Source organism: Aplysia californica, unplaced genomic scaffold, assembly GCF_000002075.1.
Source record: "Aplysia californica isolate F4 #8 unplaced genomic scaffold, AplCal3.0 scaffold00158, whole genome shotgun sequence".
Taxonomy (NCBI): domain Eukaryota; kingdom Metazoa; phylum Mollusca; class Gastropoda; order Aplysiida; family Aplysiidae; genus Aplysia; species Aplysia californica.
Genome location: NW_004797428.1, coordinates 995,595 through 1,020,232, shown reverse-complemented (window position 1 = coordinate 1,020,232; position 24,638 = coordinate 995,595). Strand labels below are relative to the sequence as shown.

Genomic DNA, 24,638 nt, shown 5'->3' with positions numbered 1-24,638 from the left:
TGGTCGTAATACCTCCCCGATTCCGATTTTCAAAACATTTTGGCTATCCCAACCCCAAATTTCCTGGTGTTTTAGTAGAGGTTTTTTACGGCGCTCACAACTGCATAAGGTCATATGAGCGCCAGAAGATTAGAGGTTTACAAGAGAGTAACAAACATAAAAAAGAAGGGGAGGTAAGGACGATAGATGTTTGATAGGAAAGAAGAAGCAAACCACACCAAAGCACCCGCCAACCACCCACTTTCCTGGTGTATAAGGGGAGAAAAACAGAAAAAAAACTACTATGCCCGGACAGTCTATATGTCACTATGTCACGTGCAGCTGTCTAACATTAGCAGTGTGAACTCCCTCTGTGCATTGAGCCCTTATAGTCACTCTGTACCACTTTGTCCTTAGAAAAACATTAGACTTCAGAAGTGCCAAAGCCAGGAGTAAAGCAAACATTAATTAGATTAACAAGGTGTTAGAAACTTTCTGTCCTTTAGTATCATCACGCCCGTGTTTGTTACATACATCTCGTCCCCAGTGCTTTACATTTTCACTGTTCAATAAAATGGAGATACGACAAGAAAGCATTACGGTCGCGATATATATACGATACTGGACTACAACAACCCCTGTCCTTGACACCCCATTGAACAAGATTTTCTAGTGCTGTATTACAAATTTTAAAGCCAGTTTACTCATTTTCTATCTGTTGATTACAAAAAAACTTAGGCTGGTGGGTGGGCAGCCCTGGTAAAGAGCCCTGTTTGTATCGACCTGCTTTTCAGTGTTATCGGAGAAATAAGTTTCTCCACAAACTTTATCTGCACGGACTGGAGATCTCACCGTTGACAGTCCAACTGGCTCTTATGGCCTCTTATTTAAGAATAAGACAATCACCTGTACAAACGGACACTTTCAATTTCCTCCCAGAGGCACCCTCCAACCACTCACTTTTCCCTCTTGCCCTATTCCGTTTTACTTTTAATAAGGGTTTTATGGCACTTGTAACACAATTAGGTCATAGAAATGCCAAAGACTAGAGGTGTTACAAGAGAGCAACATGCTCAAAAAAGAAGGAAGGAAGATAAGGACAATACATATTTGATGCGAAAGAAGGAGCAAACCACTCCAGAGCATCCGCCAACCACCCACACTTACACTAGCACTGTTTGGTCTTTCAAAAACGACATGAACCACAAAAGATTTTTTCCTTACAAGTTTATTACCTGCGGTCAAACGGAGTAATAGCACAGCATCACAAAAACTTCACAATCACAATTCATCGGTTCACACTGGACAGAGCTTCTGATGACTCGGCGAACATGCATCATCATGATCACATTCACACAATTATGTACAAAGGTCTCAGTCTCAAGAGAAAAACGGATATAAAGAAAGATATGATATACTTGGAGGATAATACCATGATTACAATTAAATAAAACTTGAATTCTCTCGCAGCTTGAAAAGGAGCATCTTTATGTGCACAACTCCAAGCAACAACAATCCCAAAAAACTTTGATCATGCTATATATATGTATATATATGTTTCTTTAAAAAATCTGTTTATCATTTCTATTATTATTCCACTAAAAAGAAAAGACAAAATAAGTAGAGTATCAAATAATAGTTAACCAAAGTTGTCATACAGCCAAAAACAATCTGTTATCAAATAATCTCAATGAGCTCATAAACCCTTCAAAACATATCAAACGTTTTTTTCGTACCGGATGGCAGATACGTACATCATGAGGAAATATATATATACATATCGTCACCTCAGAGCTATTTCATCCAAAGTGTACCAAAGTAAAGAGGCACTTTGGACTAAATAGTTCTAAGGCGAAGATATGATAAAACGAAAGTCTTTGCCTATAAATAAAAACAACTGCCTATTCCACCAAGTAACCTTTGAGAGAGTGACAAGCACCCCCGAGAAAGTATTATGGCGTGAAGCAATCTCCACTGAAAGTTGAGCGTCAAGAAATCCACACATAGTAACACAATGTACTTCCACGATGTTCGATAGGAGAGAAGGAGCAAACCCCACCAGAGCAGCCACCAACCATCCAGCACCTGAGAACAGGTATTATGCCAAAAGATCTAAAGGAACAACAAGAAACAGGTGACAAGTTCTAATAAACTTGCAGCATCCAAATCATCATGATCTCAAACATTTTTGCATAGTTTTACATATACATTCATGACAGGGAAAGACTTTCAAAGTACTTTCACAGACAGCATGATAATTCCAACACTTTCGTTTCCTTCATTTTCTTCACAGTCATCAAATTTTGCAAACATCTGAAGCACAGAGTCCAGCCCTGCAAATGCCCTATAAGAGCCTATACCTTCATCATAATACCTCCAATTGGACCCACACAGTGCCACAAGTAAGTCTTAAGACATTCAAAGCACTTACTTCTTCACCACACAAAGGAACCAAATAAAAAAAACTATGCATACAACACTTCATAATTTTGTTGTGGTTTTTTTAAACAAAAACAATTTGAAAAAAAACAAGCAGAACAAACAAACCAGCGTGCTAACAACCAAATATACAAACAAATGTGTTACCAGGGTGACATGGGGTGTCAACAGAGGCAACTTAAAAAAACAGACAAGAACCAAAAAAGTGTACAAAGGGAGCAGCAACTATAGGGGAAGCTGTGTAAATTTGACAAAGATTCTCAAAGAAATGAAGTGTAAACATCACAGAAATTAACTGGGTCTATATGATTTAAACTATCTTGCCAGAAAAAAAGAAAAAAATCCATACAAAATCATGACATCAGTCATGAATCTAAAGCAAACAAGATATATTCACTAAAAGCAAAAAAAGCCAAAAAACAAATCTCAAAACTTTTTTCAAGTTCAAGAACAACACATTTTCTGACAAAAATGGCACCCCCTTTTCTCACTACCCATGTTCAGTCCAAGCACACAACGCAGAGATATCACTGTGCAGCTGTGAGGCTCTGTGTAACTCTTCCTCTACCACGAGCCCTTGGCCGCAGTGAGCAGCTCTCTCGACACAATCAGCCGCTGGATCTGGGCAGTCCCCTCGTAAATCTGGAGAGAGGAAAGGAAAAGGTCACATGACATTCCAAGACAGCAGTTTTATTGGTTTATCCCCCAGATTAAGAGTAGAGGTTAATATCATGTGACATATGGACATATGAAGATCAGATTTCTTACCAGTATAATCAAAGAAAACGCCCAGAAAGATTGTGTGACATTTGAAGACAGATCTTTTTATCAGTTTATCAAACAGAACTCCCAGATTGATAGAGTAAAGGCAAAGATTATTTAAAATGTCTTTTTTTAAGTTTAAGTAAGAGTTTTAAGGTACCTGCAACACACTAAGGTCATATAAGTGCCAAAAATTAGCGGTGTTACAAGAGAGTAACAAAATACAAAAACTCCCTGAAAGATCATGTGATAGTTGAAGACGGATTTTTAATCTGTTTATCGAACAAACTCCCACATCGATCGAGTGATGGCAAAGATCATAGATTTCTTATCAGTTTACCAAATAAAATTCCCAGAAAGACCATGTGATATTTAAAGACAGATCTTGTATCTTTTTATCAAACAAAACTCCAAGATTGATAAAGTGATGACAAAGATCCACACGACATTTGAAGATGGACTTCGTATCTGTTTATTGTTTTTAAAAAAACAAAAAGGCTCATGAATTTTTACAAGAGCAGCCTTGGTCTCAGACAAGACTTTTAACCAATCAGTCGCATGATCCTCACAGCTTCTAACATGAGTTAACTCCTTATCTCTGGCAAGCTGCTGGCATCGGCTCACAGTCGGAACCGTTGTACCGGGTAACCGCAAGTAGCCGCTCAGGTACATTCCTTTACGACGAATTCAATGTCAACATACTTTTCAGCAATCAGGTCTCTTTTACTGGGAGTTCATTCATTTGAGAAGAAGTATCAAAACAGGTTCACTTGTTTTGGTTTAATGACCAATTTAGTGACGTATACTTCACTTTTTTATTTCGTACCAAAAGAGGGCCCCAGCATAGTGGGTTCACCCCCTCGGAGATAAAGAGCTAAGTTGGCGAGCACCGGAGTAACTTATCACAGCCCCAGTACCTGGTAGATCTTGGCGTCTCTCATCAGCTTCTCCACTGGGTAGTCCGAGTTGAAGCCGTTACCACCAAAAATCTGGACAATAAATAATGGATATAACTGAATAACACAAATCAAACAGGACTTAGTTATGATTTTCAAATGCTTTTTTGAGAAAAAAATCTGGACAACAAGTAAATGGATATCTATATACAGTAGTCTCCGCCTAAGATCCCACCGCTTACGATCCCGGTTCGCTTAAGATCCCACTGATTTAAGAAAACAGAATTTTTACTTTACAAAAGTCACCCCTAAGATCCCGCTCTGATTCACTTTGAAGGTCTACATTCGGCTAAGATCCCGCATTTCAGATCATAATTTGCGGAAAAAAACCCCGGGCGGGACAGCCGATCAACCAAGAGTGAAAATTTGAGATCAATAAACTGTCCGTCGCATCAAAGATAAGCTACTATCGTGAATGTGATCATATACACGTAAAACTCGATGAAGCGATACAATGTTTGCCCCAGACGGGATCACACCGGGGTGTGAAGTGACCGACACGTTTGTTTTCCCCGAACATCTCACTCACACCTGAGCTATCCCCCTAAACTTACATCACTCGCTGAGTGGGTAGGGCCTACACGTTCGCTCCAGGCGGGATCACATTGAACCGTGAACTCTTCCCTGACCATTGGAGAAGTTGTTTCTACTCCCGAATTTGTGAGACAGACTGAATTTTAATTGGTGTGTTCACAACGTAATGGTGTGTAACGACAAAGGCGGTTGGGGGAGATGGAAAGCTATAAATTTTCGACAGGTAAGTGGGAGGGGAGGGGCAACTTGATAAGCGTAGATCTTGAGCCTCATGATAGGATAATAAGTGAAAATGGCACGCCTCATCCCACTATGCCCTGTGATAGGTCATCAAGGTTAACCACTCTTTGCTCGCCATACGTCATAAACCCACCAAGCGGTCACGTCAGTTCATTTTAGAGTGGAGGGAGACCATTTTACCGATTGTAAGCCTTAACATGGGTCACCATAGATTCTTCCCTGGGTTCGTCGGTGAAGATCCCGGTTCGCCTAAGATCCCACTTTTCCTTGCTCCCGAGCACCGAGATCTTAGGCGGAGACTACTGTATATATAAAAGTTGACATGGGAGGCTTTGTGCACAAACTCCTCCCTTATTACCTAACCCACACCTTTGAAACTTTGCAGGCGCCCACAGCATCCATGTGGCTAGGACCTAACTTTTTAAAATTCTCGCAAACTGCTTTCCCAGTTTTTTCTAAAATGCTCTGTTTCGTCCACACAGAGTTCTAATCTTGAGAAATTCCATCTTCTAAGACGCCATTGTAAAAAAGTGAGGTTTCCATTCACTGGCCGTGCGCATTTAAGCCACGCCTTTGAAATTCTGGAGTGTACAACCACAAAAGCGGAATAGAGAATCAATCTATACATCTATTATATATTTGGCAACTTGGAAACACGTGAGTCACTTTTCTCTCAAGATTTATTGCTCCATTCCAGTGGAGTGTAAAAATAGTAGGCCAATGACTTTAAGTTGATGTTAATGCACCGATCATTCCTTTCATTGAAAGGGGGTCCATCTAGTAACTGAATGATTTAAATCAAAGAGAAAGAGAAATGCCGATGGAAGAGTCATTCACAAGTTTAAAAAATTATCTCCCAGGTAACCATTATGTTCACAATGGAATCGCAAGGGGAGGAAAAAGGGGAGTAAGGCTGTGATCCACCTGGGAACGAGATCTGGAGGCAGATGTTGTTGTTGTTGTTGTTGTTGTTATCGATCCAGCAACATCTGGGCTCTCGCCCTTCTGTCCAATGCCATGTAGTGATAAGTGCAGGTTTGCTGCAGTTGCTGTAATGTTCCGTAGAGTGTGTTGTCGAAGTTAGGTCTCGGAGGGAGAAGTGTAGCTCTGATGTCATTCAGGACTGTACAGTGGAAAAGGTGATGTTCCACTGTCTCATATGCATAGTCACACTGATCATTTTCTATTGCTTGCAAGACTGATAGTGAGTCAGTGAAGATCACTATACTCTGTGTTTTGTTTGGATGAGTGTCAAAAACTGTGCGGAGATGGTATAGTGCTGTTTCTGGAGGCAGACCTCAGATACCGTACTGTAACTACACGGTCACAGGGCAGTTACGTCTTTCCAGTCTCATGAAAACTCCTCGTACATCTTCAACATGGATGGCCTCTTCTCAGGGTGGGCAGGCAGTCCACAGACACCCCAAGTCCATAACAATCTCAGACGGGTAGCGGGACGTGGAGAAGGTTAAACAAGAGACAGGCGGACAGTTCTTCATGGCGGCCTATACATCATACCGGGGTGAAAGAAGCAACAAAGCCATCACGTGGATATTCTTCCTGGGCACTCTGGAGTGAAGGGCAATGAGGAGGCTGATAGGATTGCAGGTAGTGCCGTGGTCGATGGTGAGGTGAAATTTGACACAGGAGAAGTGTTGAAGACCCTGAAGGACAAGTTGCGGGATGAGGAAGACAGGGAGACAGCAGAACACCACGCAATCATCAGGATGTGGGAAATGGGGATAGAGAAGGGAGAAGGAAGAAAGGAACTATTATCTGGACAGGAAAGACATCGCCATAATCAAACAGCCACTTGAACAATGGATACCTAGCAGGCTTTGGTGCTGAGAGGAACTGAGCACTTATGGACCTGTCCGGTGTGCAATGATGTTGTATCCCAGGACAAGTAAGACAAGTAAGTAAACGGCAGAGAAAGAGTCTTGGAAGCGTATATGCAATACCAGGGTGAAAGAAGCAGAAAAAGAGTCTTGGCAGCCTATACTATACGCAATACCAGGGTGAAAGAAGCAGAGAAAGAGTCTTGGCAGTCATTACGCAATACCGGGGTGAAAGAAGCAGGGAAAGAGTCTTGGCAGCCTATAAGCAATACCGGGGTGAAAGAAACAGAGAAAGTCTTGGCAGCCTTTACGCAATCATCATCATCCGGTGCCTTGCCGACTGGTGTGGGCGATCATGGATCTCCACTTCACTCTGTCTTGCGTTGCAGCAATGCTGTCTGAGGTTCTTGCTGCTCCCAGCCATGTTGTCAACTTGTCCAGTATCTTTTCCCTCTGTCTGCCGCTGCCTCTCTTTCCATCTTTACGCAATACCATGGTGAAAGAGGCAGAAAAAGAGAACGGCTGTTCTACACCCTTCGAAATAACTTGCTGGAAAAAATGAAAACATACTCCGAGACAACAAAGGCACAAATACCTGCACAGCGTCTGTGGCGCACTTGTTGGCAATGTCTGCGGCGAAGGCCTTGGCGATGGACGCATAGTAGGTGTTGCGACGACCTTGGTCCACCTCCCAGGCTGACCGTTGCATGATGAGGCGCGCCGTCTCCACCCCGATGGCCATGTCAGCCAGCATGAAGGCCACAGCTTGGTGCTGGGGACGGGAGGGGACGGAGGCTTTATTTAAACTGTTCATTAGTGAGGCAGCGTGGTGAAATCAGGCGCTCGTCAAAATAATTAAATCAAAGAAATCAGCATTTTTTAAAATTACGATGGGCAATTTTCTTTTTTTGGCTCAACACCTTTTATGTCCATTTAAAAACACATTTTTGTGCGGATTTTACTGAAAAACATTGAGTACAGGCACAGAAAATAAATTTTCCGTTTCCAATGACTCTTAGGCTATGGAGGTTACCAAACTTTGACGGGCGTTTTCTCGCTAATTTCGCCTCTGAAACCAGGCACCCCTGACCTCTTTCAATCGAAAATATTTAGACTTCTATTCAACACAGATGGATATTTTTTTCACCAAAAGGAAGGCAAATGAACAGGCTTTCAGATGACACTGATAACCGGATATATCCAAAAATTGACGAGCGCTTAATTCCACCACATCGTGACACATTTATTTTGTCACAAAAGGCAGATGATTCTCATGTTCTATTTCATGAAAACTAGTGTATGATGAACAAAAGTTAAACAACTTGGCATCTAATTTGAATCCAATTTGTCAATGTCGGCTTCCTGTTGAGTGGGAATTTGCGCTGTACAGTTACAATTTATTATTATTATTACTATTATTATTAATATTTTTATTCTTATTATCATTATTATTATTATTATTATTGTTGTTGTTGTAATTATCATTATTATTACTACTACTATTACTACTTCAACTATAATTATTATAATTGTTGTTATTATTATTATTAACATTATCACTGTTAATTTTATTTATATTATCATTACTACTACCACCATTATCATTATTTCAATTATTATCATTCCCACTGCTGCAGCAGGAGCCCCCACCTCACAGATGGGTTTGCCCATGGTCTTCCTCTCCAGGGAATACTTTGTGGCCTCATCCAGCGCCCGCTTGGCCAAACCTACAGCGCCCGCCGCAACCTGGGGGGAAGCACACACAGGAACGTGTTTGTTTTAGTAAAGTTTTAGTAAGAGTTTTACAGCACTTGTAACACAATAAGGTCTTATTATCAATGCCGAAGATTAGAGGTGTTACAAGAGAGTAACAAACACAAACAAGAAGGAGGGGAGATAAAGACGATAGATGTTTGACAGGAAAGAAGCAAACCACACCAGAGCACCCACCAATCACCCGCAATACTCCTCTCAATCCGCAGAAGGAGATATCAGCCAAAAAGCAACACTGAGGTTCACTTTGAACATTTTCAATTGATGGTACTTTCTTCCCGTTAAAAATGTCCTTTATCAATGCATACTAACAAATTGTAAAAACTCAACCTAAAATTCGAGACAACTAGTTTCATTGTACTTAACTCCAAGAATTAGCTTATTTTCTCAGCACGCCTGACAGACAGAAGTACATCCACACAACAATGGCCAAACAGGGCAAAAGAAAAGGCAAGACAGGCAAACAGAAAAAAAAAACTGAAGGAAAGGACAGAAGTAGGAACCTTCCACTGACACCATCCAACTGTCCACCAAGTGAGAAAAGTAACCAAAAAAAATCTAAAATGTCCCCTGTTTACATTTGCAAACTCATATTCTGCTTGCACAACAATCCTAAAAGAGACAATGATGGACTGGAAACCAGGAACAAAATTCTATCAAATATCATCACTGCATTCCACTAAAATGATTTAAAAAGTCAGACTCAGATAAAAATCAAATGAATGTAACTTCCAAAAAAATATTAACCAGTGCAGAAAAAAAATAAAACATGTTACACATAGTTTTTTACCTTTGACCTATTGCTTCTATTTCATTTTTCTCCTGCTCAAGGTGATAAACAACATCATGACTTTCAAAAAAGTCCACAGCATGATCACCAACACTGAAAAGATTCTGGCATTGTCCCTTTTTCCAGTGTCAAGCTATTTACCAAGACAAAAACAACAGAACCAATCAGCAGTACCGCCAACCACAAAAGTTAAACTTACTCATTTTAATGGAGGTGTTTTCACCCCCAATCAACCAAGTCAAATTAATCAAAGATGTAAATAAGAAAAGAGCAGTGTGGTTATTTAAAAACAGAAGAAGAGCCAAGACACGCTGTGAATTTTGTTTTTGAAACATGACGAGCCGAGATAATTCCAAGCCTAGACAGGAAAGGGTGGTGGGTGATACCAGGATCTAGACATCTCTCTTCACGTCTGTCACGAGATCTCTCTTCATGTCCGACAAGGAGTGTTCACAAGCTCAAAGTCCCGTTCACATTTAAAAAGGAAGGCTGATAGCTAGCTTGACAGTCATTGTTCAACCCACCCATCCAAAACTGGCCCAAAAAATCTCAAGGCCAAAGTACACACTGCATGACTTTGAGATTTGCACAAAACAATCCAAAAAAAACATTGTTTGTCCAGAAAGCAGGCAGTTTTATCAGCCAGTTACCGCCATTTTGTGACCTCTTCTACTATCAATTCAGAACAAGTGCATGGGAAAAATCCACTGCAAATTATCAACCAATGAAGGTCACCCAGTGGTGTAGCACACAACTGAGATGACACCAACAATACTGGACTTTTTAAAGTTTTAGTAAGAGTTTTACAGAACTTGCAACACAATAAGGTCATATAAGTGCTGAAGATTAGAGGTGTTACAAGAGAGCAACAAACACAAAAAAAGACAGAGGAGAGATCAGGACGATAGATGTTTAATAGGAAAGAAGGCGCAAACCACACCAGAGCATCCGCCAACCACCCACCTACTGGACTTTACACCAAAGACACTGAAGCAGTATCTAATTATTTGTTTGACGACCCTTCCCTTTCATTCACATTCTTCACCAACAAGGGCCGCCCATTTGTTCGGCTTCCTGTACACACAGCAACCTTTCTGCGATCACAATCTTTTGTGCTCAATACACGGTACTAAAACGGAACCCACAAGGAAAGAGAGAGAGAGGAAAGCCTATGTACACTTGGGAGATTTCAGACCTAAAACAGATGGGATACCATATAGCTGGACAAAAGTGGAGACTATAGCCCAGGACAGAAGTAGATGGAGATGATGATGGTGAACTGACTGCAGACACCAGCTCTGACACACTTTCCTCACGAAAATAAGAGAAAGGGTACATATTGGTGCAAATCCTCAGTTTTGAACATGTTAAAACAAAAAAGTGTTTGATGCTGCGGGAGAAAAAATAGTACCTCACAGCTGCTTGCTAATAGAAAGAATAAGATCCCAAATACTACTTTAAAACTCATGACAAGCGACCCAATTCTTTGAACGTACCAGCATTGTTCAGGATACTTCATGTACAAAACCAATTTTTTAACCCGAGCTAGCATGACAAGAAAACTGGAACCAACCCACAAACAAAACAAAAAATTTTTAAGCCTGAGCAGAGAAAAAAAGGAGACAAAAAGAGAGATTTCTTGTTCACTGAACTGAAAATATAAAACATGTTAGACCTTCACTGCACTCCTGACAGCACTTCACGTTAAGCCTGGAAAGTTTTCTTTATATTATTAGAAACTCAAAGTTGGTATATAGCACTTAAATGCACTCTATGCTTCCCAGGAAGTTGATATTCTTTTGGAATGCTATCAGATCTGTCGGGATAATAATACAGATTGTAGAAGTCACCACATAAAGCTTGCTGTTGAACGCCATTTATTATTAGTACATAATTCAGTATAATCATTTTCTTTCAAAGGCAACAAGAATGGGAAACATTAACAATGACAACCTTCAATATAAGAGACAGTCCCACATAATGAACTCCACCCACACAAAGATGTACATACCGGTGGCCTGGTCTTGTCAAAGGCTCCCATGGCAATTTTGAATCCAATTCCTTCAGCTCCAAGTAAATTCTGAAAAAAGAGAAGATACAAACTTACTATTAAACAGCTAAACAGGATTGAGCGGAGGGGAAGAAGAAGAAAAAAAAAAAAAGGAAAAAATCATTGGTTTAGAATAAATCATGTACCTTGTATGTAACAGCATAATCAGAACCCCAAGCTCCCCTTCTGAACACTCTCTACAGCGACAAAACACGACAAAACACAATTGATAAAAACCTGTAAATTCTTTGCCATATTGACAGGCCAAAGGGCCACAACTCAGATGGCCACTGGATCAGGGAAAAGAAATGAAAGTAAAGTTCATCTTCCTTCGTAAGGTATTCTCCATGGCCTTCCCTGACTAAGCTCACAATCCCCAGGGCTGAACTCCCACCAGTCTTTTAATAGATACTACAAACCCAGTCTACAACTTTAATTCGAACAAAGTATTTTTCATTTGTTTTGCTTTTTTGAGTTTTTTCAAATGACATTTTTGTGTCCCCATTGCCACACCTTAGATTAATTGATCGTTTTTAAGCACAAGGGGGCTATCCTGAGAAAATTTTGAGATCCGTATCAAAATTCTTTAAAATGCAAGGAGAGTTTTCTCTATAACCAAACAAATATATACACCAATGAAACCAAACGTCTCCTATAGGTAGGGCAATGCCTACTTTTGGTACAGGTCAAGATTTCCTGAAAACCCTGAAATCTGGGTTAGCCCGCTAGTCCTTAAAAGTGACCAATTAGATGGCGGGCTTCAACCCTGCTAGTCAGAGCCAACCTGGGCGGAGAAGGATACAAAGTCCCAGCAGAAAAACGAAAATACTAAAGAAAAATTCTCTCCACACGCGAGTCAAACCTAGGTCTTCTGTATGTCAGTGTTATGGACCCAACCGCAACACCATAGACTTCTGTTTTAATTTCATATTGAAATTTAAAGAGAAATTTTTAATTAAAATTTTTTTATGTATACTTGCATGTGTTTTTACGGTCCTATACAGCCAAGGAAAATTTCCCTCTGGGATAATTAAGCATTATCTCATTTTATCGTGGCGTCGGTGGCCTATTGGTTAGGCCACCGGACTCGTAATCGTGAGGTTGCGGGGTCGGGGGTTCGAGCAGCAGGCCCGACGTTGTGTCCTTGGAAAAGGCACTTTACACGAATTTTCCTCACTTCACCCAGGTGGGAATGGGTACCCGACAGTGAAAGATCTTGTCAGTATGTTAGTGTTTTAGCGCCTATAAATGGCCGCTTGCACTGTATGCTTCCCAGGAAGTTGAGGTTGTTTCAGAATGCTCTCAGGTCTGCTGGGGTAATAGTATAGTTTGTGTAGCGCATAGAGCCTGCTGTTGAGCGGAGATTTGCACTATACAAATGCTATCTATTATCTATTATTATCTTTGCTTTAAGACACATTTCTTGCAAACGGACAGGGACAACGTGATGACCAACCTCTTTAGGGATGCGCACATCTTCAAATGTGATTCCTCTTGTATCCGAACACTTCTGGCCCATGTTCAGCTCCTGGGAAAATAACAACATATAATATGATTGGCATTGTGGTGACATTGAAGAAACTAACATTTTCCCCGTAAGTTGGGTAATTTTACTTAAATTTTGGTTGAGTTTTTTTCTCAACCCATTTTCGGTCCATTTAAAAACATGTTTCTGTGTGGATTTTACGGAAAAACTTTGATGAAAAGTACCCCAAAAAAAAAAAAATTGGCAGTTTCCAAGGACTCTCAAGCTTGGGAAGCCACCAAACTTTGGCGGCCATTATCTCGCTAATTTTACCTCTGACACTAGGTGACCACCATCTCCTTCAGTTGCAGAAATCTCAACTTCGCTTCAAGATAGAATTGGGGGGGGGGGGGGGGGGGGGTGTTCATCAAAAGAAAAACAAATGAAGAAGCTTTAGGCCCACAATACCACCAGGGGTGTTGGCGTCCAAGATGAAGGCTATGTGTGTGTGTGTGTGTGTGTGTGTGTGTGTGTGTGTGTGTGTGTGTGTGTGTGTGTATGGGTCTGTATGAGTGTGTGTGTGTGTGTGTGTGAGCGTGCGTGTGTGTGTGTGAGTGTGTGTGTGTGTGCGTGCCTGCCTGCATGCGTGTGTGTGCGTGCGTGCCGGCATGCGTGTGTGTGCGTGCGTGTGTAAAACATTCACAAATACAAACTTCTCACCTTCCGGCCCATGATGACACCAGGGGTGTTGGCGTCCAGAATGAAGCCCGTGAAGGCTTTCCCCGCCGGCAGCTTGGGGTCGGTGCTGCTGCGGGCCAGAACAAAGTACCAGTCGGCCACCGAGCCGTTGGTGATCCACATCTTGGAGCCGTTCAGGATGTACTCGTCGCCTTTCTTCTCCACGCGCGTTTTGATCCCCGCCACGTCCGACCCAGCCACAGGCTCCGTCACGCAGTACGCCTACCAGCCAGGGGGAAACAGGTGGACACAGGATGAAGCAAAGATCAACCCTGCAACGGTCTGCTTTGCCTGCGTACGTATATCTAACGTGGAAACCACTAGGTAGTACCAAAGTATCAGGGTACAAAGCAAGAGGAAGACCAAGAAAGCCCTGGATCCAGGGTATGAAGGATACCCTGAGAACATACAATATCCCACACAAACCAGGCCATCAAACTTGCCATAGACAGGAAGCTCTTTCTCCCCTCGACGCCCTAGAGGTACAAGAGGACAGATGAAGTAAGAAAGTAAGTAGATCACCAGGGTTTCGTTAAAATAAGTCTTAGAAGGCTAAGTAGAGGTTACGTACTAACAACCTTACAAAGCAAATACATATCCAAATAAATAATTATAATATATATTTCAGTAGTGTACAAACTCATAAAACACAAATCTGTACCAAATTTTTGTCAACCTTTAAAAAACTTTTAAAATATTGTACATCTCATCATTATAATTAACAGCAACAAATGTATTCAGGGAAAGCAATTTGATCTCATGGGCTTATTGGAACTACCTTTTTTACGTTAACAAAAACAAATATTCTGGCATCATTAACAAAACACAGGATCGCACAAAAAACTAACAATTTGAAATAATGTGATTTCCTTGAATTCCCAGACCCTCTAAGAAACTGGCATGGTCACTTGATAAATCTAAGCACTCACACACATAAGTGGTTCTTCCGTCATCCGACCCAGGTATTTTTTCTTCTGCTCCTCATTTCCCGCAATGATCACAGGCATTTGCTGAGGATGAGGCGGAAAGAGAATAATAGAAATATAAAGATAAGTAATCACGACACATTCCACCTGTAAGTGTTTCAAATCATCATTCACATTTTCAAAGAATATATTTATTTTGTGCCCAGAATTAATTGCTTAATTATTGTGAAAACATCAAATCGAGGAGCGTCATTTCTACCTTAACTTGTCTTTAAACTCAAACTTGCTATATGTGAAGCGTGCTGACCAAATTAGTTACTACACGGATACAAACCCTAGGAAAATAAAAACATAACACATATAGGTTAAGTTTTTACAATTTATAAGTATGTAATAATAAAAGGCATGTTATACTTAAAGAATGAGGCATCAATAGAAAATCTACAAATTTGACCCTAGTGTCCATTTTTGGCCAATACCTCCATTTGTGGATTGCGATAAGTTACTCATTTTGTCAGCCTGCCTCACATATCATGACTTTCCTCATTTTGTTTTATCTTACTCGTTGATGACTGCTGCACTGGGACTTAAAACAACAACATCATTAAAAATGCACTATACAACCACAAATGTCCAACAAATGCTTTAAAGAGCTGCTCTCCGACATTTCTGCAAAGACTATTGTAGTCAAACATGCTCTAATGGCCACCTGACCAAGACAACCATGTGTACAAAAGACAATTTGCCACTTCCGCCTTTGTCCATTTTTGCATTCTGGGGTCTACTTGGAGGTAATAGATGTGAAACACATACAGCATGCTGCAGAGCTTGTATTATAACCATTATTATAATTTGTATTATAATATTATTATTATCATCATCATATTAGTAAGATTAAATTATTATCATCATTATTATTATCAGTATCACTATTTTTCTGATTTATCAAAGTCAGTGTAGATCCCCCAGCGCTGTGCAGTATCATCAGTATTATATGTCGTCTCACCCCGAGAGAGTTAGCCTCGATGGCTGTTTGAATACCCGTGCAGCCATAGGCCAGCTCCTCCGTGATGGTGCAGCACTCCAGGATGCCCAGGTCAAGGCCACCTGAACAGAAACAAAACAAAAAAACAAAAATGAAACAACTGAATTTCTTTTTTTTAAGTTTTAGAAAGAGCTTTGCGGCACTTGCAACGCAATAGGTTGCATATGTGCCGAAGATTAGAGGTGTTACAAGAGAGTAACTAATACAAAAAAGGAGGGGAGATAAGGATGATAGATGTTGGATAGGAAAATAGGAGCAAACCACACAAGAGCACCTGCCGACCACCCACTGAATTGGTTTGGCCTATTGTATCTATATATCAGGCGGAGGAAGGAAAAAGACAATATCAATAATGGTCAACATTTACAGTTGGATAAAAACACAAAACTTGGAAATAAATAGTTGCTTTTCTTTTTTTCGAAATTAATAGTAGAATCAAAATTTAACTTTGAATTACAAATATCCCCAGACAAACTTTAAACACTTCCGTGAAATAAGAATAAACGGCTCACATAAATGAAAAAAGAGCCAAAAAACAAAATTCAAATCGTAAAAACAACAAAGGACCAACATGACATAAGCTTTCGCTTGGTTCCCCCTCAAAAATTTTCACTGTGACGTTTCTATTTTAAGTATAAATACGCTGCAAATGAACCTTTATAGAGGTAGCAATAAACAATACAAAGGCACAACAAAATGTACCGCAGTCCTCAGGAATGTGAGAGTTCATCAGCCCAAGAGCCCACGCCTTCTTGATGACCTCCCATGGGTACTGAAACATACGACATTGTCACAGCAATCTTCATTCAGCACAGTGTGACCACAATCAATATATACACACATAAAAGGAGGAGCAGGAGGAGGGGGGGAGCAGGAGGAGGAGGAGGAGGAGGAGGAGAAGAAGAAGAAAAAGAAGAATGATGAAGATGATGATAACAACAACAACAGCAAAAATAATAATAGTATTAATAATAGTTTTACAACAAACATAATAACAATAATAACAATAATAATAAAAGGAAGAAGTAAAAATAGTAGCATTGTATAGCGCAAATTCCCACTCAACAGCAAGTTCTATACACTTTACAATTTTATAAAATCACACTGCTGTTATGATCAGCAGGGATGCCACTGGGTATTGGAGAAAATACCTGAAAATTTAAGAAGTTATATAGTTTGCCAACAAAAATAAAAAGCTAATAGACACACAGACACAAATTGTACAGTGATAAATCAAAAACAAATGCTTAGAATGATAACTGCTCTACTAGTGAAGAAAACGGAAACGAAAACAGAAAAAAACCATCTCTGAATAAGACCCAGACAATCCCTGTTGTCAAAAGTCATAGACTCTACTTTTACACTGAAGAGAAACGTTATGGGTCAAAGCAGGGGTCACCGAACTCCGACCCGCAGGACATGGGTCGGTTCATCTGGCCTGTTGCCAGGCCACTGTGCGGGAAAAATAAATCTAAGAGATGTGTGTTTGCATTATGCACGGGACTTGATCACTTTAATATTTCAAGCATTATATTGACCTCTACTATTAAGCAAATTAAGCATCCTTCTATAGACTTCACACCTTCTAGCTAATGCATCACTCACTTGGCTTTAATGTGACAAATCTTTCATTGGCATATTATTTCCTATCATCAGCTGCTTCAGTGTTTCATTATATTCTTTCTGATAAATCAAGAAGTTGGTTGTGTTATTTAATGTATCCAGTGTACTGTCCTGAGCGAAACAAGTCACCGATCCAAGCTCAGAATTCCCTCAGTTATCCGGCCCACCTTGAAAAAAGTTTTGGTGACCCCTGGGTCAAAGTATAGACACATTGGCCTCCCGCACACTGGCTTTTCTAGTATTTTAAATTATCTGGGTTCATCAAGAATGGCAACTCAACCATAAAATTTGAAAAAATTAAAATCCTTTTCTATGTTACTGACATTTTTTTTCTCCATTTGGTGTTGAAAAAATATATAAATAACTGTGAAGCAGTTTTGCAAAATATGAGAAATTTAATTTTCCAGTTCCTTTGGGGGAAAAAAAGACTGAAAAATTCTTTAAAAACTGATACACTGAAGAGTCTCATCAGAGAGACATTAATATAAACATCCAAAACTAAAGAAACATACTGAAAGACCAAAACTCCTTCATGATAGTAGCTTTCAATTTCAGATTCAAAATCAAAAGGCTGCAAACAATTCCTTACTGACAAGACAAAGTAAAAGCATAGAAGAATACAATTTTTTACAGACAATCTGACAGATCTGAGTACTCTTCATAACTTTAAATCCTGCAGAAACAAGGTCCCCAACACAAAAACAAAAAGCTTGTACCTCTCCCGTTCTGTCATACTCTGCTGCCTTAGGAATAATTTCTTCTCTGGCAAATTTTCGGGCTGTTTCTTTGAATTCATTTTGTTCTGGGGATAATTCTGGAAAAGAACAGTTGCAGCAATTAGCAAAATCTAAATCTTAAACTAAAGCTTACTCTGAAATAAACAAATGCAACAGCCTTTGAAACAATGGCAGAAAAAGAGACACTTTAGTATACACAGATAATATCATGCGACAATTATCTCTTCAAAGGTGGGAAAATAAGCTTATGGCCATCCACATTAACTCATTCGCTATATATTATTTTTGGCTTGAGGACGACTTTTTTTCAGGAGGGCGAAATGACATGATGACTAGTGCACAGTTCAAAGGTCTCTGATACCACAAATTCTAATAAATATCAACATATTGTGCACCAAGATGTTCAATAGGATAAGTACAATACATCAGTAATGTTTGTTTGTGTATTTTTGAACTTTGGTTCCTGTAAGAGGTGATTATGCAACACAATTTCGCTTGGATGCGGATAAAATTTGAAAAGAAAAATTAATCTTCTGTGGGGAAACTCAAAAAATATGTTTGCACCTAGTCAAATGATACACCAAAATAACCATAAATGAATATAGAACTGGAAAATAGTGAAAAATTTGCAGTTATTTACATACATTCCACAAAATTTGTACATTTGGATCATAACATCCGATATTGAAAAAAAAAAAAAATTTTGTGTCTTGAAAAAGAACAAGATGCATTCACAAACAGAAAAAACACTTGTATTTTGCATGGAATTATTCAAAATGGCATTTGGAATAAATCTACACGTCGTGATTGATACTTTTGGTGTAATGTCACCCAAAAAATAGTGATTTTAGGGAGAAAAAAATATTTTGACAATTTAGATCTAGATCTTGCACTGAAAAATATTGATTTCTCAATAGCAGAGCAATTGCAATTTGAATCCAATAGTATCAATATTCTAAAGAAGAGCTACATTTCTTTTGTAAGCAAAATAATTATACATTTTGTTGTGTAAAAGTACTAAGACTGATGTCTGGGCTATAATTTGGGCATCGCGATAAAACAAAGTCGCATAAACTTCGAAATCGAGTTTCAAAACTGAATCAAAACTTCCGATTTTCGGTGGAAACGCTTGATCCGGAAGTCAATGTTATATCATAACCTTTAATTAAACATGGATAAGTGGATAAGAATAAAATTCAAACTAGAATTATAGGTCAGTTCTCGAGCCGTCGGTGGTGGCTTGGAGTAGTGAAGTCACTTAGCTGAGCCGGTAGCGAATGAGTTAAATTAAGCTTACATCACAAATTTATGGACCTAAAGAGGTTTCCAAGCATGAGTTTGGATCAGGTCGGGTTTTATACACTCTTGTCAAACTGACATCTGATCTCTGTTTTGCTTCATTAAATTTAACTTGGAAGTCCATGAAGCTCTATCCCATTCTGTGTGCAAACATTAATAAGATCTCACCCTGCAACTTAAATGCGTGGCAGCTTTCTACTTTGACTTTGGTTGGTCATAATTTTATCGAACTTAATCCAGTCATAAACTACAAAATGAAATGTTGAACAGAAAACTTTTAATTCTGTAACATGTCCTTGTGAGCTCCTCAAAAGGCATTACTTCTGGCAACCAGTCTTTTCGTCACACGGTCATCTCGTCACACCCCAGTTATGTGAGACGAAATGACTTCGCTTATAATATATCTCTCCAAAATTGTTTTGTGCTAGTAGAGTTTTCGAGGACCAGCCTTAAGCTTTTTGTGGGTTGTTTTGGAAGTTATATATATAGAGGCCTGATTTTAAATTATTAATGTAAATTAAATCTTCCTCCAAACTGTTCTATTGCTGAGCAATAGTTTAAATAAGGCAAAAAACAATGTGTGGTAGAGAATTAGTAAGGCTTTGCTTGAAAGTAAGGGTCTAGCTTTTAGCAAAATTGCAGTACGTACATTTCTATTAGCTAATTTATTTTTAACAGAACTTTGTTGATCTGACTCGATAGATTTTAATATCGTCAAGAAATATTTATGAACAATGTAGCTGAACAGGTAGGCACGATGATTCACACCCCCCCCCCCAAAAAAAAAGTCAAGCCAAGCATCAAATCAGATAAAGAATTACAATGAAATAAAGTAAAAGAGACGGTGCCAAATCCCCCCCTGCTATGAAATGACTGTCTCCATTCAACCTTGAGGATTTGGGACGTGAGGAGATGGCTGTGACGTCTTGACTGCATCAGTGTGACAAAATGACTGGAATTCAGACCATTTATTTCTACTGCCACTAAGTGACGCAGTGTCAAGTCTGAAAACAACGCTCTATCTTATAGCTTTCTATTCATAATGAGTTACGAACACATGGATAGTTAGATCTAGATCTAACCCCCTTTCATAAGTTGATAAGTCATAAAAAACAAGTAGTTACACATATTCTGAGGTTCAAAAGGAAAATAGTATACCGGTAGGTCAATTTCCGAATGTTTTGCACTCAAATTCTTCTTTTTTACCTGCACGATGGTATTCAAAACTATCAATAACCTTATTTTTATCAGGGAATATCATTTTGCATAAATTCAAGCTCATTTGAAAGATTCTGTTTACAGTAAAATGAAAGTCTTGTTTCTTGGCTATCCTTTCGAGCTCCTTACGTCTAAGTGGGTCAATTTGTTTTTTCTAATTTCATTCGACGATTATCTAGAGCTTCCGACTTCAACTTGGCGTGTTTTGAATGAGATGTAGGCTAGCCTATGCTTCGGAGTAGAACCAACACAGGAGATTCTAGAAGTAGGCCACAAACGCACACAAAATCAAGCAGAAATACGGTATATATATATATCGGGGAACATAAATCCGGGGGACAGGGGTTAGGTTAGGGAGAGAGAGAGAGACCCCCGCCCCCACACAACACAGGGGCAAAGAGAGAGGCGTGTGTCGGAAGTTCACGAACGCAGAACACCGAGCACATACAGGCTAGATCTACTCACAAACACAAAAGAGCTCCAATTTACTTGGTGGCAATTGACGCTGGCGTCAATTATCACTGCGTCACTCTGTGGCAATTGACACCACCATAATTATTTTGTCCCACTCATTCACTTCTTACATTTATGAGACCACTTAATTCTAATAATTCTCCACTTACGAAAATTAATTCCTCCGAAATTCTGTTCGTTTGCTTCTCCTGATGTCGCTGTTCCTGGCTTTGTGCTGAGAGCCCGAAAGGACTGGACAATTGGGTTGATACGCCATGAAAGCTGAGAACAAAGCAGACAAAATATCTAGATTTATTTCATGTTTATTTGAGGCCACCTCTATTCTCACCCGGGGTGAGAATAGTGCAGGCGAGTCTTTTGGCTATTCTCACCCGGTGCGCGTTCACCGTTATAGCCTAGATCTAGGCCAACAAATTTTGCGTTCACCCTAAACCACAGAATTCTACACTGTGTACATAACAGAAAAATTGTAGAATTCTGTGCCGTGAACAAACGTTCCCATTACAACTGTAGCCTACTAAAAGCGTACAATTTTGTCTGTGGGCAGTGGAGAGAGAGAGAGAGAAAGAGAGAGAGAGGAGTAGAGCGAGAACTTCCGGTCAAAACAAAATGGCGACCCGCGTAGTTCGGCTCTATTCGAAAAGTTAAAAATAGCCGTAGCATCTTTATAGACAACCAAATTAATTTACTTTTGTGTTTTAACATCATTTTTTAACTTTGTTTTGGTCAATTTGATCGTCCACACCGATAGACAGTATTCAGAAAGAGACAGAGAGAGAGAGAGAGAGAGAGAGGGGAGGAGTAGATCTTGCGAGAACTTCCGGGCAAAACAAAATGGCGACCCGCGTAGTTCGGCTCGATTCGAACAGTGAAATAGCCATAGCATCTTTGAAGACGATCAAATTAGCTTACTTTTGTGCTATAACGTAATTTTTTCTTGGCTTTTATCAATTTGATCATCCATACCGATAGACAGCATTCCAAAATGAGGAAAAGCAGGTCTTGTTTCGCACCGGGTGAGAATAGCCTACGCTGGCAAGTCTCACCCGGGGTGAGAGGTAGATCGTTTTTCTATTCTCACCCCGGATGAGAATAGCCACTTCCTTATTTGAGGCTTTGTAATACATCTAGATATATCTAGATCTAGATCTAGAATCTAGTTAGATTTATAAGTTAGACCTAAGATAAGAATCCAAATTAAAATAATTTTTTATTAGATCTAAAAGGTCGGAACAACAGTTCCGGAACTCGGTGATCTTATACTTTAGCACGTTAAATTCCCAAAGTCTACTAATCCCCGACTTAGACCTTCAAAACTTTGAACTGGGCGTAAAAATGTGCAAACTACCGTAATTTTGTCATGAACAGATCGTATAACAGTGGTTTTCAGTCTTCCATCATGATTTTGGAAGCCATTGAGTATAATCTTGATGACATAGAATTTTGATCCAGATCTGATAGTGGTCGCTCGTTTCAGAAGTGCTCAATTGGAAAATACTCAATCAAGCATTTAACGAGCTAAACTAAGGAAGTGGCTATTCTCATCCGGGGTGAGAATAGAAAAACGATCTACCTCTCACCCCGGGTGAGACTTGCCAGCGTAGGCTATTCTCACCCGGTGCGAAACAAGACCTGCTTTTCCTCATTTTGGAATCGGAGTGTCTACGTACACGGTTACCGTGTACGTAGATATTGCGGCTACGCGCCCGGTTACCGTGTATGTGACATTGAGACTACACACCCGGTTACCGTGTACGTAGACCCTGACGCTACGCGCCCGGGTACCGTGTGTGTGATATTGGAACTACACGGTGAAAAATGAAAAAGGTCAACGTCATGAAGAGAGCAAAGCACTAGCTCAAGGCCCCCCCCCCCCACACACACACAACGAAATTTAATACCCGGTTACCCTGTGTGTGTGACATTGAGACTACACACCCGGTTACCGTGTACGTAGACCCCGAGGCTATGTACACGGTTACCGTGTACGTAGACACCGAGGCTAGCTTACGTGCCGGGTTACCGTGTACGTAGACCCAGTGGCTACGTACACGGTTACCGTGTACGTAGACACTGAGGCTAGCTTACGTGCCCGGTTACCGTGTACGTAGACCCAGTGGCTACGTACACGGTTACCGTGTACGTAGACTCCGAGGCTAGGTACACGGTAGCCGTGTACGTAGACACAGCGTTTTGGAATACTGTCTATCGGTGTGGATGATCAAATTGATAAAAGCCAAGAAAAAATTACGTTATAGCACAAAAGTAAGCTAATTTGATCGTCTTCAAAGATGCTATGGCTATTTCACTGTTCGAATCGAGCCGAACTACGCGGGTCGCCATTTTGTTTTGCCCGGAAGTTCTCGCAAGATCTACTCCTCCCCTCTCTCTCTCTCTCTCTGTCTCTTTCTGAATACTGTCTATCGGTGTGGACGTTCAAATTGACCAAAATAAAGTTAAAAAATGATGTTAAAACACAAAAGTAAATTAATTTGGTTGTCTACAAAGATGCTACGGCTATTTAACTTTTCGAATCGAGCCGAACTACGCGGGTCGCCATTTTGTTTTTACCGGAAGTTCTCACGCTACTCCTCTCTCTGTCTCTTTCTCTCTCTCTCTCTCTCCACTGCCCACATACAAAATTGTACGCTTTTAGTAGGCTACAGTTGTAATGGAACGTTTGTTCACGGCACAGAATTCTACAATTTTTCTGTTATCACAGTGTAGAATTCTGTGGTTTAGGGTGAACGCAAAATTTGTTGGCCTAGATCTAGGCTATAACAGTGAACGCGCACCGGGTGAGAATAGCCAAAAGACTAGCCTGCACTATTCTCATCCCGGGTGAGAATAGAGGTGGCCCTAAACTAAAGTAGCCCTAAACTTATGTATAAGATCACCCGGAACTCGATACACAAAACAAAACCAGGCATATTGTGATGCCATGAAGATATTTATTTCTCATTTTCATTCCATTCATAAACTTGATAGACTTATTATCTAGATCTAGATCTAGATCTAGTAGTACAGTAGTATTATTATCATCCGCTCTTGGTCTTATCGCCGCGGTGGTCAGTGCGGTGTTTCCCTCATCGGCTTCGTCTTCTTGTTCGTTCGTGCGTGAACAGTCGAACCGGAGCGGCCTACGTTCACGTACGTTAGTAGACGAGCCAGAAGAGTCAACGCACATATTCTCTCTCTCTCTTAAGTGAAAGACTTAATATGCTCAGTAAACCGACAGCGGTGAAAAGGGGTCGTCAATGTTCTGCTGCTTACCTTTCTCACTAATGAAGCCATTATTCTTGTGAATTTCGTCCTTTTTCTCTCTATGTTGATGTAACTTGGTGGCCTTCTATTCGTTCGTACTTTCGTTCGGTTTTGTAATAATATAACCCCGGTTTGTATTAGATCTATCAATTCTAAATATGATTTTTTTTTTTTTACCCTTAAGGTGAAGCTGTTTCAATTGTCTTTAAATCTTCAATGTCTAAGGTGATACTCAAAGTAAACAAATATTTTAAGGGTTTTTGTTCCCTTGCATTGACGACATGAAAGTTTATTTGACTAACTGGGGGCTGAGAGAGCGAGTTCTTAGTTTTGCTGGTTTTTAAAACCACACTGTAATAGACGCTGAATCTGGACTATCTGGGCAAAGTTCACGAGAACTGTCACACAAACTCGTAGCCTAATTTTTGTTTCGTTTTATTGATCATTGAAACTTGATGCATTATGTGGTTAACAAGTGTTTGTATAAT

At 40.0% G+C, this 24,638-nt stretch overlaps 1 protein-coding gene across 1 annotated transcript; it reads right to left on the bottom strand.

The window, feature by feature from the left end:
• Positions 1–1,189: 1,189 nt before the first annotated feature.
• LOC101862500 (medium-chain specific acyl-CoA dehydrogenase, mitochondrial) lies at positions 1,190–24,281 on the bottom strand. The gene is made up of 13 exons (XM_005097595.2): positions 24,160–24,281; positions 21,036–21,147; positions 17,875–17,972; positions 16,238–16,307; positions 15,497–15,597; positions 14,494–14,574; positions 13,547–13,786; positions 12,818–12,889; positions 11,323–11,391; positions 8,399–8,494; positions 7,344–7,520; positions 4,098–4,169; positions 1,190–3,060 (listed from the first exon to the last, which is right to left on the bottom strand). The coding sequence occupies exons 1-13, from the start codon at positions 24,178–24,180 to the stop codon at positions 2,983–2,985; spliced, it is 1,287 nt and encodes a 428-aa protein (XP_005097652.1). The 5' UTR covers positions 24,181–24,281; the 3' UTR covers positions 1,190–2,982.
• Positions 24,282–24,638: the final 357 nt, after the last annotated feature.